Here is a 23,060-nt window from a genome sequence, read left to right as displayed (position 1 = left end):
TTTCCTGTCGAGGCCACTCCTTGCAAAGCTAATTGCATTTGAAGTTGAACCCAGTGTAATTGCAGTCCATTACCTCCTCCTGGTGGGCAGGGTATCCTTTTCCTTTATTAAATTTAAACGTTTAGGGATTTATTTTTATAGGTGATACTTCTAGCCATCTATAAGAATTAATGAAATGCCTCATTCCCGTGGCTCACAGTAGACAATTCTCAATTTTAAGGGAAAGATTTACGTCTTTATTCATAAACCTAAGGGCCACAGCAACCCTTTTCATAGTGCAAGGGTACTTGCATTACATGGCAATCCTTCCTGCAAAGACACAGGTTGGTAACATTCGGGAATATTATTGAATGCTTTGGGGAATGCAAATTCTGTGCAAGTAATGATTTAACAAGCAAAGCTAAAGAGCACTCTGCACCAATGAATGCCACGAAGAGTTTCATTTCCAATAAGCACTTGCGGTCAGATGTCCAATTTTTAGAACACGGGCTCAGCAGCACTCTTGTAGATGTCGGCGTCATGCTGGGAGGTTGGCGAGTTCTCTGGATTGCAGGAAACTGCGGTGTGGGTGAGCGACAGGGTCCAGCCAGCCACAGCCTTTCACGTCTTCTCCCACTGAAATGTCCTGGAAGCATTTGGGTTTTAAATAAGTCTCTTTTCCCAAATCTCATAAACCTGTGAAGATCCTGCACTCTACATGTGACATTCGGTCCAAGATGGATTTCCTTAATAAGCACGTCCCTACAACAATAAGTGAGTTTTACTTCTGAAGAAGCTTCTTTAATTTGAACTTCCATAACGATATTTTTATAATCACCAAATGGAAGGAAATAGATGCCGGCTCCCTTACTTTTATCATTCTAAATGTCACAGGAATGGCAAGGATGTTGAAAAGACAAAAGAAGTGCTTCAATGAGTAATTCCCATGGTAACTAATAGAGGTTGATCTTTTTTTTTTACCCTTTCTGTGGCTATTTTAAGTACTTAAATTGATTTATATCCTCGTGGAGATGTGAAAAAAGCATGGATTGAGTTCGTCCACTCCGCTGGGAGTTGGGGAGTTTTTCTGTTACAAACCATGTTCTTTTCATTCTTCCCCGGGTATTTGCAGTAGAAGGTAAGAGCTAGATCCCAACCAGAAATGTTTACATTTCCTTTAATTAGGAAGAAGTCATGATTTCCCTTTGTATTTCTTCCACCGTTTATATTAAAACATAAGTACGTAACCAGTTTCATTTTGTATTCCTCTTACAGTTTATATGAAAACATAAATGTGTTTTAGTGGCCAGACATTAGATGAGAAAACTGGCTTAATTTGAGCTGAGCAGGGGGACCCCCTCGTTGGGTACAGTGAGGGTCTGAGCCCAGAAACCTTGTCTCTGTCTGGTACCCACTGTGGAGCCTTTAGAGCACAGCCAGCTTGGGGTTGGGCCCGTCTCTCACCTTGTTCACTGGCTGTGAACCACACTCCTGGACGCTGAGGTCTCCTGTCTCCTCCTTCAGGTGTCCTCCTTCAGGTCCTCCTCACTGGCCCCTTTGCCTGCACCGCCCGGCCCCTGGATGCCTCCGCACGGTCGCTGGTCCACAGGTGGCCCCGGCTGAGTGCAGTGCCAGCTCCCACACCCACTGAACAGGGCAATGAGCAGGTGCGCCGGGTCTTCACTACGCATCCAGACACCTGAACAAGTGGACGGGCATTGCATCCTCATTTTAACACAAGGCGTGGAACTCAGCGGTCCAGGCGCTGCATCTTGGGTCGGCAGGGTTCGCTGTCTCTGGCTGGATGTCCATGTTCTGATAGGAACTGTTCTGATAGGAACTGCTCGAAGGTTACCCATCATTTATGTTTTAAAGTGTGTCAGGAAACTGAAGGAAAGGTAGGACTAGGGGAGGTGTCTCAGGTATAATACGTCAACAGATATTGCAGTCGAAATACACACAGAGGGAAACTTTTGGGAGAAGGTTGTGGTCCTGGTTCTGATAAAAAGTCAGTATTTATTAAGCCTGTGGCCTGAGCCAGACATCGTAGAAGTTCCATTATGAACGTTACCTGGCACATCCCACCTCTTTACAAGGTGGCCAGCCACTCAGTTTTCCAGGGAGTGAGGGGTTCACCGGCCCGTGGGATTTTCAGCGTAGAACAAGAAGGTCCGGGGCAAAGCTGGGCTAGTCGGTCACCACATTTCCGACTTTCCCAGGGAAAAGGGGGACTTCCCTCATTTTGTAAATGGAAACCCCACAGCTCAGAACGGGGAGCTTTCTCCCCTGGCAGAAGGACCGATCCGAATCCATGTGCTTTGACCACAGCACCTGATCAGCCCCTGAAAGGCAATTCCCTCCCACCACTGAAGGGTCAAGGTCATCCGTAGGGTCAACATCATGAAAAGATTTACATGCAGATTGAAGATTCCTGTCCTTTTGAAAACAAATAAAAGTCAGAAAGTCATTTCAAATAAAGTTCGTGCCTAAAGGTAAACAAGCTTGTTTCATAAGAAATCAGGCTTCTGATGGCGAACAAGCAAACACGCCAAGGGCACAGCCAGGCCAGGGGCACTGTGCCCTTCAACCCCTTAAGTCTCCTGATGCTAACGGTCATCTGTCACCCTGTTGGGCGAGGAGCAGGTAAAGCGAGGATGTTTCTTAGTTGACCATATTTGCAAATTGCTTTTTTTTTTTTAACGTCTTTATTGGAGTATAATTGCTTTACAGTGTTGTGTTAGTTTCTGCTGTATAACAAAGTGAATCAGCTATATGTGTACATATATCCCCATATCCCCTCGCTCTTGCGTCCCCCTCCCACCCTCCCTATCCCACCCCTCTAGGTGGTCACAAAGCACGGAGCTGATCTCCCTGTGCTATGCGGCTGCTTCCCACTAGTTATCTATTTTACATTTGGTAGTGTATATACGTCCATGCCACTCTCTCACTTCGTCCCAGCTTACCCTTCCCCCTCCGTGTGTCCTCAAGTCCATTCTCTATGTCAGTGGCTTTATTCCTGTCCTGCCCCTAGGTTCATCAGAACAATTTTTTTGTTTTTAGATTCCATATATATGTGTTAGCATACGGTATTTGTTTTTCTCTTTCTGACTTCACTCTGTAGGACAGACTCTAGGTCCATCCACCTCACTACAAATAACTCAATTTCGTTGCTTTTTATGGCTGAGTAATATTCCATTGTATATACGTGCCGCATGTTCTTTATCCATTCATCTAAAGACACATTAATTTGTTTGCTTATTTATACAGGGTCAAAAGCAATACCAGCAATGATCTAAAATAGTAGCTCAAATTACCACTGTGGAGCACCCCTCCCGATGTGGGTTTACTTACAGAGCGAGCCTCTGAGTAACCAGCAGGGCCGGGGGACAACACGGGACCAGCTGCCACACAGCCTCCTGCTGCTTTATCCCCGCTCCCTCTCCTCCTTCCGGGGCAAACACTCTCCCCACTTCTAAGCCCTCCATTCGTTTGACTTGCTTTTGAACTTTATGTAAATAGAATCATAGAGTATGTAACACCTTTTTTTCATGTTTTGTGAAAACCTACGATGAGCAAAAGGCACTATGCAGTTTCTCAGTGAGTCCCCATGACGTGGCTTTGATGGCATCCCAGTTGGCTCTTGTGGACACGTGTGTCCCTGTGTCGGTCACAGAGTCGTCTTAGCGGCCAGTCCTCAAAGGCCGTGCTCACCGATGACCAGCTCACAGACCGTGTGTGTTCAGGAAGGCGTCGCCACCACGTGACTCGATGGTTTAGCATTCGGCGTAACTGTGAATTCGGCAGAGCACTTCGGGCGCTGTGTGCCTGGGAAGGTTTCGGGATGTGGCAGTCGCCTGCGCTCTGGGCTGCAGCAGGCAAGTTGGCACGAGGAAGAGTGGCAGCCGCCTGGGGGGTGGAGGAGGGAGGGGAGGGGCCTTCAGGTGTCATCTTACAGGGCAGCTACCACAGACCTGATGTCCAGTGAAGGCACAGCCATCTCGACAGACGGTCCCCGGCCAGCCCCGGCTCTGCCCAGCAAAATGTTCGCCCACCCTGGCCACTCACAGGGGTTGTCTCTGACAACCAGAGAGCTGTGGGTCAGAGCCCGGGGCAGGAAATGCCCATCGATTCCATCCTGGGCACGGGTGTTACCGGTGTGTCATCTTGGTAATCTGTGCTCTTTACCCCCAAGAAGGGTTTGGGGCAACTTAGGGAAGGGAGACTGCACTGTGTCAGGATGGTGGTAATTCGGGCGGGTTTGGGTCTGCGTGCTGCCTTCGCCTTGAGCTCCTGAGTCTGCGTCTCTAACTCTGCGTTTCTACCCTGTGAAGCTGGAATAATAACCAGGCGGTCGCGAGAATTCAGTTAAAAATATTTGGTGGAAGCACCCTGCACAAGTAGGCATTCCACAGATGCCAGCTCCCTTTCCCTGGAGATAAGTTGTGATTGCAGTTGTACCTTAAATTCGGTCCTAAGCTTCCTGGCTGACATGGCAAAAACGGAAACACAATGGTTCGTATTGTTCTAGTCTGATTAAAAGAATGTTCTCGCTTTTCCAGGAAGCATCAACACTTTCCTGGTGCTAGTTTCTAAGACGGCTTTATTTTGAAAGCCAGAGTCATTCAGTCGATGGTGTTTGCAGCAATGATTTTGTTTTCTCCAGAAGATGGAGAAATCCCCGTTCTATCTCCACAGCATGTATTAATCCCTTAATTTAAGAAATACTGATCTGAGGGTATAGTACTAAATTAAGTATGGAAAGCTAATACCTTGGCATAGGATTAAGTAAGTTCTGTTTCTCCATTTCTTTCACCATCGCTTTTTCGTGGAATCTTATGATAATATAAAGCAAAAGAGCGTAAAGTCTGGAGGGACTAGAGGGGACCCTGGGTTCACCCAGTGCTCTGGAGCCTTCCAGGGTCACCGTGTGGGTGAAGGAGGTGACATCCGTAACCGCGCCCGGTGGTCTCTTGGTGTCGGCATCTGTACAGGAACCAATCGCACTAGGGGTCTGTAGAATCATAGCGAGTGTAAGCTAGTTAGTCGAGACCGGAGTGAGCGGCCGCCACCGTCCTCAGCATTTGTGGACGTGCTGGTGCCTGTGGTGGGCTCTGCTCCCCGGGCTCACGGACACTGGGTCCAGGGGGCAAGGAGCCTTGCAGAGGGAAGCGTGGGTGTCTCCCTCCCCTGCCCGGCAGCTCAAGAATTTGGATTCCTTTGCCCAAAACATTGCAGTTCTTTGTTTTTCTCCTAGAGGAACTTACACACACACACACACACACACACACACACACACACACACACACACACACAGAATAGTGTGTAACCAAGGTGTTTCCCTGGCCTGCAGTGGCCTGGGAGCCCACCACACACACATGCAGACTCTGGACCAAGAGAGGCAGAGGTGAGGGGGCTGGGAAAGGTAGGGGTCACTGCACAGTGAGGTTCTTGGGGACCCTGTCCTCCCAGGGCCTTCGAGAGCAGAGCTGCTACATGACAGCAAGAGTGCCTTAGACCTCGGAGCTGACCAAGCCAGGGAAGGGCAGTGAGGGGCCTTATCACTGTAAGCACAGCTTTGCAGGTGAAAGGTCTGCATTTGCAGAATTAGCTGGAGTCAGAGCTACAGACCTGGAGCGCCCTACTCCCGCCCAGGACCAGAGTCCAGATTCCCGTCCTTAGAGGCAGCCCATCTCTCCTCCCTTGTTGCCTGTCCCGGGGGGTTGTCGGGACCCTTCCTTCACCACCGTTGACAACTCATCTGTTGTAGTTTTTTGTGTAGCCCAAAGCGTCTCATCAGATGCTTCAAACATGGTAGGCATTCGAGAAATATCTGCTGAGCAACTGATTACGTGTTATAGCCACAGATGGAACGATCCTACAACCTCCTAAAAATACTTTATACAATTATTATTCTAAACTCTGGAGCTTGAAAATTTTGACGATTCTTTCATTAATCCTACAGCAGTCTAAGTTTACTAATGGACTCTAAAGTTTTCATTACAGCTGCGTTCATGAACGAGATAACCTGATGTCTCCCATGTTGAAGATTTTAGGTGGATAATATTCCTACTCAAGTCATAAGAACCATTTATTGGAGAGAGACCATTTTGTTTTAATTATGAACGATTAGTCATTTAAAAAATAACCTATCCCCCCAGGTGAAATTTATCTGGGGCTAGTGGTTGGACAGAAAGGCTTCTATGCCATTCAAATTAGTTGACACAGCAAAGTCAACTGGGTCATTATCCCGACCCATATCTGTGACGGAACCGGAGGGCTGCCTGTCTAACACACGGCTGCAAAGGCCGCTGTGTCCTTTGGCCCACGCAGAGGGTCTGCCCGTATGTCACACGGAACGGAAATGTTAGGGAAGGTCTTTTTGCTGTTGTCGTTTAATGGGTACAGAGTTTGTTTTGCAAAATGAAAAAGCTCATCTTGCATATCGCACAACGTGGATGTACTAAACACTACTGAACTGTGCACTTGAAAGTGATTGAAATGATAAATTTTGTGTTATGTGTATTTTTAAAATTTTTATTTTATATTGAAGTATAGGTGATTAACAATGTTGTGTTAGTGTCAGGTGTACAGCAAAGTGATTCAGTTACGCATATACATGTATCTATTCTTTTTTGGATTCTTTTCCCATTTAGGTTATTAACAGAATATTGAGCGGAGTTCCCTGTGCTGTACAGCAGGTCCTTGTGGGTTATCTGTTTTAAATACAGCCGTGTGTACGTGTCAATCCCAAACTCCCCAACGTGACTTGCGGTGTGAGCTTCGTTCATCGCGAGGGTTACACACGGTTGGACGTGGCGGTCACTGAGGCCGGCGCATTTGCACAGAGGGTCACCCAAACGCTCAGGGCCCACTGAGTCCACTGCACAGAAGGGCCCCGCTGGGCACAGGGGCTCTGGCCCCGGGCGAAGGGTCAGGGAACTGTTGGGAAGACTAACAGGCTCGGGTGGAGGGTGAGGTTTGTCCTCACTGAGGGAGGTCACCCAGGTCTCAGAGCTCCCGTTTCCTCCTCGGTCGTGGGGAGGGTCGTCCTTGGCCCTTCGCTCTAAGGGGAGGCCTCGGGGAGGAGGTGCCTGCCCGGGGCTTGACACGCAGCGCGGCCACGGGGTACGCGAGCCCGTGCACGGCAGCCTGGCCTTGCTGTCCTCACGGTCACGGTGATTTCAGTTCTCAGGTAGAATGACCAAATGGGTAAGGCGGGCGCCATCCAGCCCTGCCCTCAGTGCTTCTCCCTCACGAGGTGGTTCCGGGAGGGGGTCCCAAGAGCCCGTGGTTTCCGGGTCAGTTAACGTGGAAGCGGGTTCTTTAGAAACTTGGCTGCTCTGCAGTGAGACTCCCAGCTCTCCGCTGGACAAAGATACGGGCCGGGGGGCAGGCGGCTCGCTCGGGCCAGTCGGGACACCTGCTGGGGTGGCCAGCGGGCCGAGACAGGGTCTGTTCGGTGCCCTTAGGTGCTGCCAAGTTCAGGCCTGCTCTTGAGCTCTGGGCAGTTTTCCCAAATTCAACTTCCAGGCTTTCACCTCTTCAGAGACCCAGCTCTGTTTTAAATGAGCTGAACGTTCTTTGAATTTGCTCACGAGTCACTGATCTGAGTCTGGGCTTAGGTGGGAAGATGGTTCTTTGGCGTCCTTGGCTGCAACACATCCCATAAACGGTGGTCGTTTAAGGAAACGAGGGCGCTGTGGCTGGGGAGGCATCTCTGGAGCGTCCTTCCCCTGGCCGGCTGGGTCACGACTGCTTCCTCGGCCGTGGCCCTCGGCACTGCTCCTTGCATGCAGCTTGTCTCCCAGGAAGTGATTCCCGGCCCGGGCATCAAAGCATCAGGATTCCCAGACGTTGGGGGCATCATTGCCCAGGGGCGATGCCCAGGGGATATCGCTTCAGGCCTGACCTCTTTCTGACCACGTGCAACTGGCTTCCAGGTTGTCGTGTGGATTAGAGAGGCCCCTGTACTGGGGGTGTCCAGCCTTGAGCCTGACAGGTCATCAGTGCCCCTCTGACCCCTGTGCACGTGGCCCCAGCCCACTGTCACCCCCGGGGGCAAGCAGTGGCCTCTCTGTCCTGAGCCGCCCGCACCTGGACCTTCCCCTCTCCCCTTCACAGCTCACAAGCTCATTCACTCAGCGCTGCGTGCTTGGATCTTCCCCTGAAGCCGTCTGTGACCTCATGTGTAGAGGCCACTGAAGTACAGAGAGGATGTGGGACCTGCCCAAGGTCACCTAGGTAGGAAGGTCACCCGCCTTCCATGGCAGCAGTGCTGGGGCCTGGCTTGGGGAGCACACGCGCTGCTTCTCCCTCCCTCCCTCAGACTTGGGTCACAGGGCAGACCACCGGCCATACGTGAGGCCGGGGAGGACCCTGGGGCCCCTGCTCCACTTCCAGCCTCTGACATCTCCACGTTTACCCCAGTGCCTGGGACTGTACAGATTGTTTGTGGAAGCAGCTCAAATCCCTTCATTTTCAGATGACTCCTTGAGTGGTAAAGGAAGAAAATCATTTTCTTTGAGAATGATGGGTACGCTGCCTGCCAGTGGGAGAGGAGGGCTGACCTTTCTCGGCCGATGAAGGAGAATGCCAGTGAAACAGGACACTTGTGTTGCAGTCTATTGTCCCGGATGGAGCGCGGCATATTTGTGTCATAATGCCGTTTTTGTTTTCAGATGAATACTGCAGTTCTCTTAAGTGTGGAGGAGGGATTCCTTACAAGTTCACAGGACTTTTCCTGTGGCGGGGCAGGGGGAAAATGGGCGCCCCTCCTCAGCAACAACGCATATATCAAGCCTGGAGACATTTTAATAGCTCAGTGATGTATGAGTTCCCCGAAAGCTCCCCTTCCATCGTGAGCTCTCTGTCAAATGGCGACGTTTCGTTTTTCCTCTTTAGGACGACACATTTAATGCTCGAGATGTTCTCTTTCCCCTCGTTGTTTTAAAAGCAGCCTCTTCTCTGAGCATTTTCCACGGATTCTTAATAATGAACTAGTTTAGATGGTTCAGATCAGCCAGTTAAGGTGGGGAAAAAATCATAAAATGTTTGAGGGGTTCTGGGCAAAATAACTTGTTGATGAGTAGATCTCTTAGCTGTCTGGCTTGCTGGGTTTCAAAGTCTTTCTTGGAAGACTTTATTTCCAAGTTCGTTATTACTAACAAACTGCTCTGCTCTGGAGGCCATGTTCCTGAAAAAGAACTGCGCCATTTTCAAAAAGGTTTTCTCCTTTTCTTATGATGCTTATATATGTCCTTAGTCTCTCAGTGACATGCTCTGGGTGTCTGTGAGGGATTCCCATACACATTACTTCCTGGCGACTCTGAGACTAGGACCCCACCTCCAGGAATGGCAAACCTTCTACCTGGGTGCCCAACTCAGGTCCAAGGTTACCTTGATTTCTTCCTTCCCTTTCTTTCCTCTTCACATCCATTCCCCAAGGCTGGTGGGCTCTTCCCCCCTTGATCTGTAGATAGCCGCCTTCCCCGGCTCCATCCCTACTGCCAGTGCCCTCAGGGGCACCTCCCCGTGGGATCCACTGGCCAGGCTCAGCTCACCCCAGCCTTTGACCTCTCCGCAGCCAGCACAGTGACCTTCCTTGCAGAGACCAGAAAGCGATGTCCAGGCTGCCAGACTTCTGCAGCCCCCTCATGGCTACAACCCCAATCCAAATGCCTTTGCGGCTTCCCGGGCCCTGCCCGTCTCACATTCCAGATCCGTATTAGTGACTCGCCGGGTATCTACGGAGTTCAGTGCTGGATCCTGTATGTGGGTTTACCTCATCTGTTCACCCAGCACAGTAGGGATTCTTATCCTTATTTTGCAGGGGAGGAAACGGAGGCTCAAAAAGGTTAAGTGACTTGTTCCAAGGTCAAAGCCAGGATTCAGACCATCTGCCGTTTTTAGAATGTTCCGTGAGCTCCCCAGCTTCCTCGCCTTTTTGTCATCTGCCTGGAGATCTTATACTTGCGAAAGATGCCCTGACCTCGGCCCACAGGGGTTAGCGGCTGCCGCTGCCATCTCTCACAGCCCCTGGGCTACCGTGATCAGAACACTCACCCCTGCCTTTCAGTGACTTGTTGATAAGCCTGTCATTGGACTCCGTTAGAGTAAAGACCCGGAGCTTCCGTCCACGTACTTTTTTAATCACTTAAATTCTCAGCACTTGGCATGACACTAGCACGTAAGTAGACGCTCAGTGAACAGTAGACACTCAATGAACAGTAACGTCTGATTTAAAGCACTTACTCATTCTTCCAGCTAGTATTTTCTGAGTTTCTGGTAAGTGCACAGAACTTTGTATATAATAAAGAAGTTCAAGTTAGAGATAATAGGATTTCTGTTCAGAAAGCAGCAAACTAGCCGCAGATTGTGGATATGGGGGTGAGCGCACCTTGCTTTTGTCATCTGCAAAATGTGGATTGTGCCTGCCCACATCATAGGGCAGCCGAGACGGTGGCAAAGGTGGCCTGATCTCGAGCCACCATCCTCTATATCCTGTTGTTATGAAGGTGGGGCTGGAAAAAGAGGACACAGAGGGTGCAGCAGAGAATAGCTTTGTGCTCCTGGAGCAGCAGGAGGGATAAGACCAGGGTAGCTGGTGGTTGGGACAAGAGGGCGGGGCTTAATTGGCCCCTGGGCAGAGGGGGGCGGGGTTTGGGGGAGATGGGGAGCTTTCTGGGTCAGGGAGCAGCATGAGGAAAGTGATGATGTGGGGAAGACCTTGATGTGTCTGGAGGACAGTAAAACACAGTTTCTGTGGGTGAGGAGCCTCTGGAAAGTTCCGCCCTGCACAGTCTTGCGAGAAGCATGCTGTGGCTTTCGGAGGGGCTGCTGAAAGGGGGGAGCTGGCGTTAGAAGTAGGAAGGGGACCCCCAAGTTGGAGGGTGTCTGGGTACCACGTGCTGCTCACTTGTGGCCTTTCCACATCCGGAGACTCTTCCCCGGGAACTTCCAGGCTCTGTTGAGCAATCCAGGGGGTTGTCTACCAACACACTCGACTTTTCTCATCGATGCCAATCTGATGAGCAGAAATGCTGTTGTCTTTATTCAGTAACAATAGTTATCATTATGTCATCATAATATTGCATCTCTTAATACTAGCAAAGTGGCACGTTTTACTTGTCCCTTTGCTATTTGTATATGATTGTTGGTAACTGGCATTTTAATTAACAGCAACAATTGATATTTTAAAACTAAGCACATTATAAGTTTCCTTTCATTCTGGGTCCACGGGAATAATGATCCCCCTGAATAATTACTTAATGCCGTGGCCCATCCCTTGCACTGCCTTTGGGAACGTGGCTTTGCCCTTGGCCTCTGCAGCTTTTGCTGCTGTTCACAGCAGAGTGTAAGGACCGTCACCAGCCGAGCCCGTCCTGAGTACCTTTCACAGTCTGAGCCCAGTGGGAGGAGTGAAACAGGCCTTGCTCTCAAGGAAAGCCCCTCTGCAGCCCCATCCTGCAGAGGGGCAGGATGTCAGGTAAAGTGTGATCAAGGCTCTGGCACAGGCGAGCAGGGAGGCACAGGGCATGTGGAGTAGGCTGTTCTCTGGTCAGGTCTCACTCCCACCTTCAGCTGGCTGTCTAGCCCACCTTCTCCCCTGCCTCACCCGGTTGGAGACATTGAGGTGTGTTCAGGGGTGGTCACTGGGACCCCTTCATACTCTACTGGTTCCACGTTACACACGCCTGGCCCCTAGCGCCAACCTGGAGGGTCACTCGATTTTAGAGAATCACCTGGAAGGTAAGAACGGTCCTCAGACATTTTTGGGCAGCAGAAAGTTTAGAATCACAGGAGTTTTGGTACTCCTTCAGAGCTCATGAAATTCATGCAAGGTCTGTGCTGGTCTTGGCCCAGCACTGTTCTCAGAATGTGGGATACTTCTCTCTAGTGTTACTAGGAAAACTCATGGCTCTGTGTATATATCATAAAATCACATCTCTAAGCATGTGAGTCTAGTAAAAACTGGCTGAGAAACCGACTGTGGTTTCTGATTTTTATACTAATGGTTAATTTGGGGATTTTTTTGTTTGTTTTTTAATAACAGCTTGATTGAGATACTCATCACATACCACACAATTCACCTTTTAAAAGTGTACAATGTAATGTTTTTTAGTATGTTTTTCAAGTTGTGTATCCATTACCACAATCAATTTTAGAAATTTGCACCACCCCCAAAAGAAACCCTGTATCCTTAATCAGTCACTCTTCCTTCCCTCCACCCCTCCCCCCAGCCTTAGGCAACCACTACTCTACTTTTTGACAATGTACATTTGCCTTCTCTGAACATTTTATACAAATGGAATCTGGCCTTTCGTGATTGGCTTCTTTTACTTAGCACAATGTTTTCCAGGTTCAGCCATGTTACAGAGTGCATCAGAAGTTCATTCTTTTTTCTTAACCAAGCAATAGTCCATTTTATGGATAAACCGTATTTTATTTATTTATTCATTTGTTGATAGACATTGGGGTTGGTTCCACTTTTTGGCTGTTATAAATATGAAAGTTTGTGTGTGGATGTGTGTTTTCCATTCTCTTGGGTTTCTGCGTAGGAGTGGAATGGCTGGATCCTGTGGTAACTCTGCGCTTAACCTTTCTCATACTGTTCTCCGAAGTGGCTCTGTTACTTTACAATCCCACCAGCAGTGTATGAGGGTCGTGGTATGCGTTTTGAAAGATAAAGTCTCATTTAACAAGGAGATCATAGTGTTCCAGCACCTGTCGTTCAGTCCCCTTTCAGAGCCTTTTAAAGGTTGTAGCCCATGGCTACAGTTCTCTTCTCTGTCTCAGGCCCCATCCTCTGCTGATCCTAAAGGCTTGGAGAGAGTCTTGAGTATTTTCAGGCATAAAAGGAAGGCTGTGAGTTGAATGTGTTAGGAAACTAGGGTGAGGTGTCCTGGCCTCTGGTGGATGAGCTCTCCCATTTTCCTTCTGCTCTTTGATCCTTAGGAAGAACCACACCTGCTGTAAATTCTGTCTGTGGGTTTTTCTACAGTATGTGGGACAGCGCTGTGCGTACTTGAAGAACTTTGGTCCATAACAGGGACTCAGGGAGTATTTTGTGAGTGATGTGCTGAAGGTAATGCTCTCGTACTTGGACTTTCCAAAGTCGCCTTTCTTCCCCAAATCTGCATTGTTGATTTAGAGCAGCTCTGAGGGTAGAGCAAACAGCTGTGCTCAGAGCCCCCAGGCCACCCAGAAGTCCCCTGCAGACAGTCCTGTTGGAAGGGGGCTGCTTTGTGTCTCTTTCTGCCCGAGGGACATCTCTGGTCACAGAGGATATCTGGCCTGCATGTGGCCCAGCCAGAATTTCTGGGGACCCCAGGAGCAACTCAACTAATGAGGGGTGGGCCATTAAGGGTTAATTTGTATTTCAGTCCTTTTATTCCGGGTAGAACTGACTGGCAGATGAGTGATTGTTCGTGGAGAAAAAGTAAAGCGATCAAATTAATCTACTGATCTTATTGCTCTGTAAACTGGAAAGTGATGCTGACATTTGATGTTTTTAGTAGAAAGTTGTGACCCAACCTGAGGAGCCTGGGTGCCCATCCTACAGACCAGGACCCTGAGGTCCACGGGCGCAGGGCAAAGAATGTGCCAGCGTTGTCTTGGGACCTGGCTGAGCGTGACTCAGTTTACTGCGGTCCAGTGGGATGGGATAGGGGTACAAGAGCCAGCATCCAGGAAGCAAGAGGGCTGGGGCCAGGGTTTAGGTGGGAACCTGCTTCATAAGAAGAGTGTGCAAAGTGAAGCAGGCTTGGTCACATGCGTGTAACTAAAAACGGGGGTGAAGGGGGAGCTGGCTCACACGTGACTCATAAGGAAGGGGCGGACCTCCAAGGAGGTGACCGGATTGAAGAAACGTCATCTGCTGACAAGCCGAAGGGCTCCTGGGTTTCCTCTGTCGATGAGAAATGTCCGTTTGTCCACTACTGCAGAAGAGATAGAACCATCCTTTATGAGGCAGGATTGCCAGTGCTCGTATGTTTCCAACAATAGCCACTTTTTTCCCTCTTGGAAGTTTGTTTTCGTTTTTAATTGGAGTCTAGTTGATTTACAATGTTGTGTTAGTTTCTTCCTGCAGAGCAAAGTGATTCAGTTATACATGTACATACATCCACTCTTTTTTAGATTCTTTTCCCATGTAGGTCTTTACGGAGTATTGAGTAGAGTTCCCTGTGCTATATAGTAGGTCCTTACTAGTTATTTATTTTATATCTAGTAGTGTGTATATGTCAATCCCAGTCTCCCAATTTATCTCTCCATTTTCCCGGCTGGTAACCATAAGTTTGTTTTCTACATCTGTGACTCTATTTCTGTTTTGTAAATAAGTTCATTTGTATCAATTTTTTTAGATTCCACATATAAGCAATATCATATGATATTCATCTTTGTCTGACTTACTTCACTTAGTATGATAACCTCTAGGTCCATCCATGTTGCTGCAAATGGCATTTTTTGGTTCTTTTTTATGGCTGAGTAATATTCCATCGTATATATGTACCACATCTTCTTTATCCATTCCTCTGTAGATGGACACTTAGGTTGCTTCCATGTCTTGGCTATTGTAAATAGTGCTGCTGTGAACATTGGGGTGCATGTACCTTTTCAGATGAGAGTTTTCTCCTGATATATGACCAGTAGTGGGATTGCTGGATCGCATGGTAGCTCTATTTTTAGTTTTTTAAGGAACCTCCATACTGTTCTCCATAGTGGCTGCACCCCTCTTGGAAGCTTTTGAGGGAAAGTGTGAAATCTGTACCCCTACCCCAACATTAGGAGACTTAAGGGCCCTGGGCAGTTTCCAAGGCAAAGATAACAAAGCAGAGGGGGAAGCTGGACCCCTGGTATTGGGACTGGATTTTACATGTGGGCAGGAGTGACCATCCAGGGGGAGTCAAGGGCCCAGGGGCTGCATCTTGGTGGGACTAAGCCCGCTTTAGTCCTTTTGGGTTCCTCGACGTGGGCTGGGTGGGGTGGGAGAGCACGTGCCTTACCTGTGGGAACAGGTGCATTTCAGGACTCCTGTTTCCCATCCTCTGAATCTCCTCACCTGCTTCTCGATACTCAGAATCTCCTGCAGGGCTCTGAGCCCAGCTCTGCACAATGAGAGAGAAAGAGCATCACTAAAGTAGCAGGTGGACACGTGCACACAGGAGGACATGTGCACACAGGTGGACACGTGCACACAGGAGGACAGTAAACCTGTCACTGAGCCTGGCTATGTGTAGAGTTAGGGGGGGAGGGGAGGGGCCAGAGGGGCGAGCTGTGGATCTCATAGACCTGCCTTCCTCTTGCCCTCTGGTTCTGATAACCTCCCCCAGCGGAGGCTGAGCTGAGTGTGCTGTGGGTACCAGGCCCTGCTCAGAGCCCCGGGTGGGCCTCACAGCAATAGGCCCACCTAGGGACATGCACAGACCCCACAGCCCAGAAAACCCCACAGCCCAGGCAAAAAGCCCTTGTGCCTTTTTAGTACTTAGTGCAGCTGGTTCCGTTTCCCAAGGACTCCAGGAGGCAAGGAAGCCTGTGCCCAGGCCCTGGAGAGGGATCCTTAAGGCAAGTTACTTTACCTCTAGACCTCAGTCTTCCCATCTGCAAAGTGGGTCTAAACCAGACTCTTCATCAGAGTATTGAGAGGATTCAGTGAGCACTTAGCAGGACGTCTGGCTAAGTGAGCACCTGGCAGGATACCTGTCCTCAGGGTTGATACTTTCTCCAGAGATGTTCACACCATCCCTGCCCTCAAGCACTGGAGCCCCCACGAAGAAGCTACTCATGGCGAAAACACTTTTTGAAAGGTGACAGTGACTAACTGCCACAGTATAAGAAGCGTTTGTGCCGAATGAGAGAGGTGAGCATGTGAACTAATAACGCCCAAGCTGGGGGCAGGAGGACGAGCCCAGGGAGCCCTGGCACCGGGCAGGGGGCAGGGCATGTGCTTGACCCACACCTGCAGCCTGCACAGATGGCCCGTGAGACGGGAGCCAGGATAGACCACCCTCCCCTCTGGGGCTTCAGAAGCGAGCACAGAGAATCCACGTCCTGTGTTCCTCAATTCCATGGCAGTGAGCATGGCATAGACAGACATGGAAAAGGGGAAACGAGCAGTTGTTTGTACTTGCAAAAACGGAGTCCTTGGCGTGCTAATTTGCATAGTTTCCTAGTCCAAAGAGGGGACCCCCAACTGTGGGGTAGAGAGGTGCCCTTATGTGCACTTTGGGGGCTGGGGATTGTGCTTCAGAAAACACTCTTGAGAAGCAGGCAGCGACGCGCATGGATCTTCTGAGCAGCTGCCCATGAATAATTTTTAAAAGTTGCCAAATATTTAGAAGTCCAGCTCGTTCGTCATAGATTTACAGAACGGGTGCCTAGGGAAATGGACTTCTTTTCAGCCTTGGCAGCATCGTTTTAAGGACCCTCCCCCTTTTCCAGGATGGGCAAAAGATTCTCCCAAACTGCTCATCATTCAGAGAGGTTTCCTTTCAGCCTTTCTTTCATGCGTTAGAAAATACAGAAATTAACAGCTTTGCTGATGCCTGGAAGGTAAACAAGGAAACTGTGAGACTTGGCAGAGTATGAGATCAGTGAGGACCTGAAGGGATGATTCAGAGGCGTTTTGCATTCTCCCTGTCCTTTGAATCAGCAGCAGGAAGCAGGGTGAACTTGGTCCTGCTTGGACACAATGCTGAAGCAGCAGTGGTTTCATCCATTTCCACTGCCTTCGGTGGATGTGATGGGGTTTCAGTTGCTTTCCCATGTGTAGTGATTTTCCTGCTCGTTGGACCCCCAGTCGTCCTAGTTGTTGTGCTTGAGTGTCACCATGACTGAGAGTGAATGACGCTCCTGCTATTCCAAGGGCTCTGACCAGTGGGTCAGGAGAAGCCGGTCTTGGGGAACACGGGAGCCCAGGAGAGTGCCACCGCGATGGAGGAGCCTCACTCTGGGGTCTGATTATTCCAGGAAGATTACTTCAAGTCTAGGGTCCATAGTGTCTAATTATGTGTGTTAGATTTTTATTTGTGTGGCCTTGCTTTCTAAGATTTTAACCCATCATTAAAAGTTCACATTTTAGGTGCCCCGTACATGTAGAAATACATATATAAACATTTAAAAGTAAAATGCAGGGGCTTCCCTGGTGGCGCAGAGGTCAAGAATCCGCCTGCCAATTCAGGGGACACGGGTTCAAGCCCTGGTCTGGGAAGATCACACATGCCGCAGAGCAACTAAGCCCGCGTGCCACAACTACTGAGCCCACGAGCCACAACTACTGAAGCCCGTGCGCCTAGAGCCTGTGCTCCGCAACAAGAGAAACCACCGCAGTGAGAAGCCCACACACCACAACGATCTGCTCGCCACAACTAGAGAAAGCCCGCATGCAACAACGAAGACCCAATGCAGCCAAAAATAAATACATTTATATATTAAAAAAAAAGTAAAATGCGGATGAGCATCCCCAAGTTTTTAAAATGCTGCTGCCCATTTAAAAGAGAAGCCTGTAGATACACCCTCGGCAGCATGCAGTCCCCCCACTCGAATGTTTACAATGCTTCAGGCCCAGGGTGTGTACAAAAGGCATCTTACTTTTGTCTGAGCTTGGAAAGATTACCAAGTTCTGCCCATCTCAGAGCTTGACAAGTCGGAATAATTTTAATTGTTTCCTTAAATAGAGCAGGTCCGATGGACTGATTCTAAATTGTGCCGTTTTGTTCTCTCTTAGCCTTAGCCGAGGTCTGGATGCACAATAGCATTGCTGGGTCTTTCCATATCTTGTGAGCGATCAGGACCAACCCTGCAGTGCAGCCACTTCCTGCGGGAGTGCCTGCCCCCATGACCTCGCCTGCCCTCCCCACCCCCACGGTGGATTTCCCTTGCTCCGTGGCCTCGCTTGGCCTCTTTCCCAGGGTCTAGCTGGGCATCCTCCTGCCTCTGCTCCCTGGAAGCAGAGCGGCTGCCCCTGTAGGCCCCAGGGCCAGACCTCCACACTTCCGTGGTCAGGAGGCCCAGGGCTTCTGTGAACCCAGCCGCTCCCATAGGGCTGTTTCTCCCCACAGGAAGTATGTGGCCAGCCTGGGCCTTTCTAGATCTTTCCGGCCCATAGACCACAGTGGAGCTCCTTCTAGGGTTAGAAGGGACTTTTCAAAATTCTGCAGTATGCATGTCGCCCTGAACAGAACGTCATTTTGTGGGCCCTCCTCCTGGCAGGCAGTGCCCCACACACTAGGAATGTAAAGAAAAGGAAGATGGTCCCTGGAGGAATTACAGCTTCGCTGCGGGTGGTGGGGCGGGGGGCGGTGGAGACAAGAAAAGAAAAAACAAGCAAACCGGAGGAAACCACATTGTAGACTGGTCTCAGCATCCCTGCTTCCTTGTTCTGTGTGACGCAGGTCAAGGAGCTCACCGAGCCTCAGTCTTCTCATCCTTAAAATGGGTCTCATCTTGCCTCCTAGGATTGGCTGTGGGCTGTAGGTGAGATGCCACAGGAGCCGCCGACGCACTCGACTGGCCCAATGAATCAGTTTTCCTCTCGTGTCCGTTTTCAGAGGATGGTGCTGTTCTAGTTAAGACCAGGAGCCTTTCCAGCTGTGGCACTGCCCCGTGCAAGCTCCTCAGAGACAACCCCCTCCAGAGGGACGTGGGTCTGTCCGTGGAACCAGCTTCCCCCACCCCCCGTTTTTAATGTGCTTATTTCACCATTTAGCTATTCGCTCAATATTACGGTAGCCGTCTGCAGGAGGGCCGTGGGCTAAGGGAAGGGTTCATGTGATAAAGGCTGACTTCAGAGGATATTCTGGTTGCTTGATTTTTGCTCTAATTCTGCACTTTAGAGAAGCTGATGGCTGTGGTTTCATGTGAACATGTGTGAGCCCCAAGCCAGTATAATCTGTGATCTGTTTGTAGAGCCCACTGCTTCATGTATTTTTGCTTTGCTTTAAAAATCACTTCAAAGTTTAATTCAAAATTATTAATCGGGCTCGTTTGGGATTTAGTCCACGGTCCTTTTACTCATTTATTTAACCACCCGTTTACTGGTTTTTTTGCCTTGTGGTTTTTAGTTGGGTTTGACTCAAGGCTGCAGCCCTGCTTCTGCCTATCGCTGGGTTTTGTTTTACATTAAAATGACTCAGCATTGGGCTTCCCTGGTGGCGCAGTGGTTGGGAGTCCGCCTGCCGATGCAGGGGACGCGGGTTCGTGCCCCGGTCCGGGAAGATCCCACATGCCGCGGAGCGGCTGGGCCCGTGAGCCATGGCCGCTGAGCCTGCGCGTCCGGAGCCTGTGCTCCGCAGCGGGAGAGGCCACAACAGTGAGAGGCCCGCGTACCGCAAAACAAACAAACAAAGAAACAAAAACATACTAAGTGAAAGCAGCTAGTCACTAAAGGCCACATACTATACAATCCCATTTATATGAAATTTCCAGAATCAGCAAATCCATGTCGGAAAATAGATCAGTGGTTGCAGGGGCCAGTGGGTGGGGAGAGGGTGGTGTGGGGGAGTCATGAGCTAAACGGCAGGGGGTTTCCTTTGGGATGATGAAAATGTGCTACAATTAGATGGTGAGAATGGTGGCAAAACTCTGTGACGGTGCTAAATACCATTGAATTGTATACTTTAAGCAGGTGGACTTTATGGGATGTAAATTATATCTCAGTAAAGCTGTTGAAAGCCAGAAGAGCATGAAAGCTAAATGAATGGGGAACGAGCAAGCTGGATACTGACTGAGCTGGAAAACTGGGGTGAAGGCGGGTGTCCTGTGTGGGTTTTAAGAGGCTGTCTGTGGGAAGCTGGGCTGAAGGGATGGCTGGGGGTGGGAGGGGACATTGTAGGTCACAGAAGGAGCCGCTAACAGATGGAGCGCCTTAGGGGCCAGAGGCTAACACTTCAGATCCAGGGCAGCTGCCAGGCTCCGCCATCAACCAGAGCCTACAGGAGCATTCGGGGCAGGACACTTTTGAAAGCTGATGATGGCAGCAAAAAGAAGTTATTATCACAGAGATTAAAAGGCCTCAAGAAGACCCCAAATCCTGAGGCAAAAACGGGCACATTCAACTAGTGCTGTAGCAAAAGCAGTGGCTAGAACGAGCATTATTTTTTTTTAAACCAGAAAACTGACCCTCTCTTTTTTTCTTTCTTTTTCAGACTATAGCCTTCGTTTTCCCTTGGTAAGTATAAAACTTTTAAAAAATTTTCTCTGATGTGTAGTTAACTAGCGAAAAAAAAATGTTTGGGCTTTCAATGTTTGAGAAGTATTATCTTCTAGAGAAAGAAGCCATATGGTCAGCGCGTTATATTTGAGTTTTATGCCTTCACTGGCTTGAACAGGCTCATATCACATTTTGGTTACATCATTTTTTTTTTTTTCGCGTTCAGAATCTGGCTCAGCTGCTCAGAATCCTGAAATGCATTGTTGAGAACACAGTTTCCACACGCCTGCCCCTCGCTGACTTGTCCTTACTTTTGAAAGGGCCTCGCCTTATCGCGGCGGCACGCATTCGGGGACTGTTGGCGGCACAGTGGCGCATAATTGCATTGATGGTAATTGCTTCTTAAATTGATCTGCTGTGGGGAAAACTGCTGAAAAGGAGTTTTTCCAGATTGCACTTTTAGTGGGAAAAAAAAAAAAAACAAACAACAGTGTTGGCATTCCATAATTTTTTACCTTTTGAGGCAATATTCCATGGCCTCCAGGTCCTAGTACTTAGTAAAAGAAACACCATCGCCTTTTTTGTGTCCGCTTAATCAACTTAATGCTGTCAGGTTTCCTAAGGAAATTGAGCGAAGACCATCTAAGAGCTTTTGAACTGGCTGCAGCCTGTGGGCAGGTAACACATGGTCTGCCCTGGTAGGCGCGCACCTCTTATGAGTGAACCAGGGTGTGGGCCGCTGGGATGTGTAGCATTTCTCAAATGAAGCACCTTATTTGAGATACCTTGACTCTGTTCAGAATGAGTCTGAGGCTGACAGGTGGATTCTTTGGCCCCGGCTGGCCCCTCTTTTCGGGGGTGTGCCTTTCATTTGGGCATCAGTGCGTATATGGTTATGCCTGGTGTGACCAAGGGCATTTTGGTTGTACAGACTGTTTCTCCTTATCTCAAAAAATGCTAAATATAGTCAAAGATTTATCAGGACAGAGAAGAGGAAAACTTCCACTTCCTACCTGCTCAACTGAGTTTGTTGTCCATGTTCTTTACCCTGTAGTTATCGGATGTTGATGATTCCGAATGGCGCACTTTGCTTGGGCAAATGGTCACGGTGGGATCAAAGAGAAGGGTCATTACTGGAATAATATTACTGGGATGGAGGCTTACTTAGAGGAAGTCAGCAATGCCTTTGCCTCAGAAGCCCAAGTGAGGGTCTTGCTCGCTCGTGTGGGTTGGGATGGATGTTAAACCTGCTGCCATCAAAAGCAGTGGATCCTGACCACGCTGAAATTAAACATTTGAGGGCAGGCCCCGCAGACTCATCTCCTTCCGAAATACAAGGCGCAGGTTATGATGCGTTAGAAGTGTCTGACCTTTGCTTCCCTCAGCTCTCGACTCAGCACTGGCCCCTCCACCCCCAGGTGCCATCCACCTGCTCTAGGATTTCCTGGCCATGCCTGGGTCAGCCTCACTCTCAGCTGAGTGAGCCCATGACCTGTGCTTCTAGGGGCCCCTAGCCTCCAGTGTCTCAAACCAGCCCCACGTTCAGAAGTGCATGCCCCATCCGAAGGCAGCTGAGCCTGTGTCCGGGAGGCGACGTCTGACCTCTGGTTCTATCACAGGTGCTTGGTAGCCACCAGCTTCAGGCAGCGTCTCTTCCACCTGGTCCCATCCTTTGCCTCCTTTGCAATAGGAAAGTAAAGTTGTGCTTAGGGAGCTGTGAGTCCTTAGACTAAGAGCGTTTCTGATTTCCAGAGTCTTTCTCTTCCACGTGAGGAAAGTGTGTTGGAAGCACGAACTCCCCAACCGTGGCTACCTTAGGCGCTGCCTGTGTTTGGAATTGAAGGTCTTTTAGCCCATGGCACGTTCACTGCCAAACATCTCAGAATCCTTCCAGAGCGTCAGGGTTTCAGCCAATAGAAAGGAATTTATTTTTAATTGGTGAGGTTGGAAACTTGCTTTTGAGTCAGTTAGAACTAAATAACTAGGTCACCTTGGGCAGATGGGGAGAGAGTAAATGCCCTGAGGTTTGGCCACCCCGGGCCACCGTCCACACTCGGTGCAGTGGCTCCAGAGGAGTGAACATGCCAGCGTCTCAGGTGTCAGCTCTTCCTAGGATTCTTGTGACATTTAAGTGAAATAACCCAAAGTCTAAGCGTTTAGTAAAATGGTTCTTGTCTACGTCATCAGAAAATGATGCAAATTGTTTCTGCTGTTTAAAGAAGGAATTTAATTGGGTAGTGATGTATTTGCTGTATTATAATGGATATTTAAAGGCATTTCCTTGTCTAGAAATAATCCCTGATTTTTCATTTAACAAAAGACACTCTGTGTTAATATTTGACTTTTTTTTTTTAAATTTATTTTTGGCTGCATTGGGTCTTCGTTGCTGCGCGGGCTTTCTCTAGTTGTGGCGAGCGGGGGCTACTCTTCGTTGCAGTGCATGGGCTTCTCATTGTGGTGGCTTCTCTTGTTGTGGAGCACAGGCTCTAGGCACGTGGGCTTCAGTAGTTGTGGCACGCAGGCTCAGTAGTTGTGGCACACGGGCTTAGTTGCTCTGCGGCATGTGGGATCCTCCCGGACCAGGGCTCGAACCCGTGTCCCCTGCATTGGCAGGCAGATTCTTATCCACCGCGCCACCAGGGAAGCCCGATATTTGACTTTTAAAAAAAAAAGTCAATTTTAAACTGGAGGAAGAGGAGTCTTTTTAGTACAACCACCCATTCTCATATTTTTCTTCTTCTTTTTTTCAGTATCTAAAAATAGATTTGGGAAGTAATACTATAGTTCATATCGATCATCAGATATGACCAGAGTTCCCTCAACTGGGGAATGCCTGCAACTCTGTGGGTCTCGGTTGCATAGCGTTCAAAAAAATGCAGTGGAATTTCAGAATTAAGACTATACGGAAGACACATAATTAAGGTTTAAATATTTT

At 49.1% G+C, this 23,060-nt stretch overlaps 1 protein-coding gene across 2 annotated transcripts in view; it reads left to right on the top strand.

Annotated features, from left to right (window-relative positions):
- The window catches only part of PTPRE (protein tyrosine phosphatase receptor type E), a 165,163-nt gene that overhangs the window by 47,929 nt on the left and 94,174 nt on the right, over positions 1 to 23,060 (top strand). For both annotated transcript variants that reach the window (XM_079899727.1, XM_079899726.1), the window contains exon 2: positions 20,121 to 20,143. In XM_079899727.1, coding sequence (XP_079755853.1) covers positions 20,121 to 20,143 — 23 coding nt within the window. The remainder of the gene's footprint in view (positions 1 to 20,120; positions 20,144 to 23,060) is intronic.

This window comes from Stenella coeruleoalba (assembly GCF_951394435.1).
Source record: "Stenella coeruleoalba genome assembly, chromosome: 16".
NCBI lineage: Eukaryota > Metazoa > Chordata > Mammalia > Artiodactyla > Delphinidae > Stenella > Stenella coeruleoalba.
This window is presented reverse-complemented; position numbering and strand designations above follow the sequence as displayed.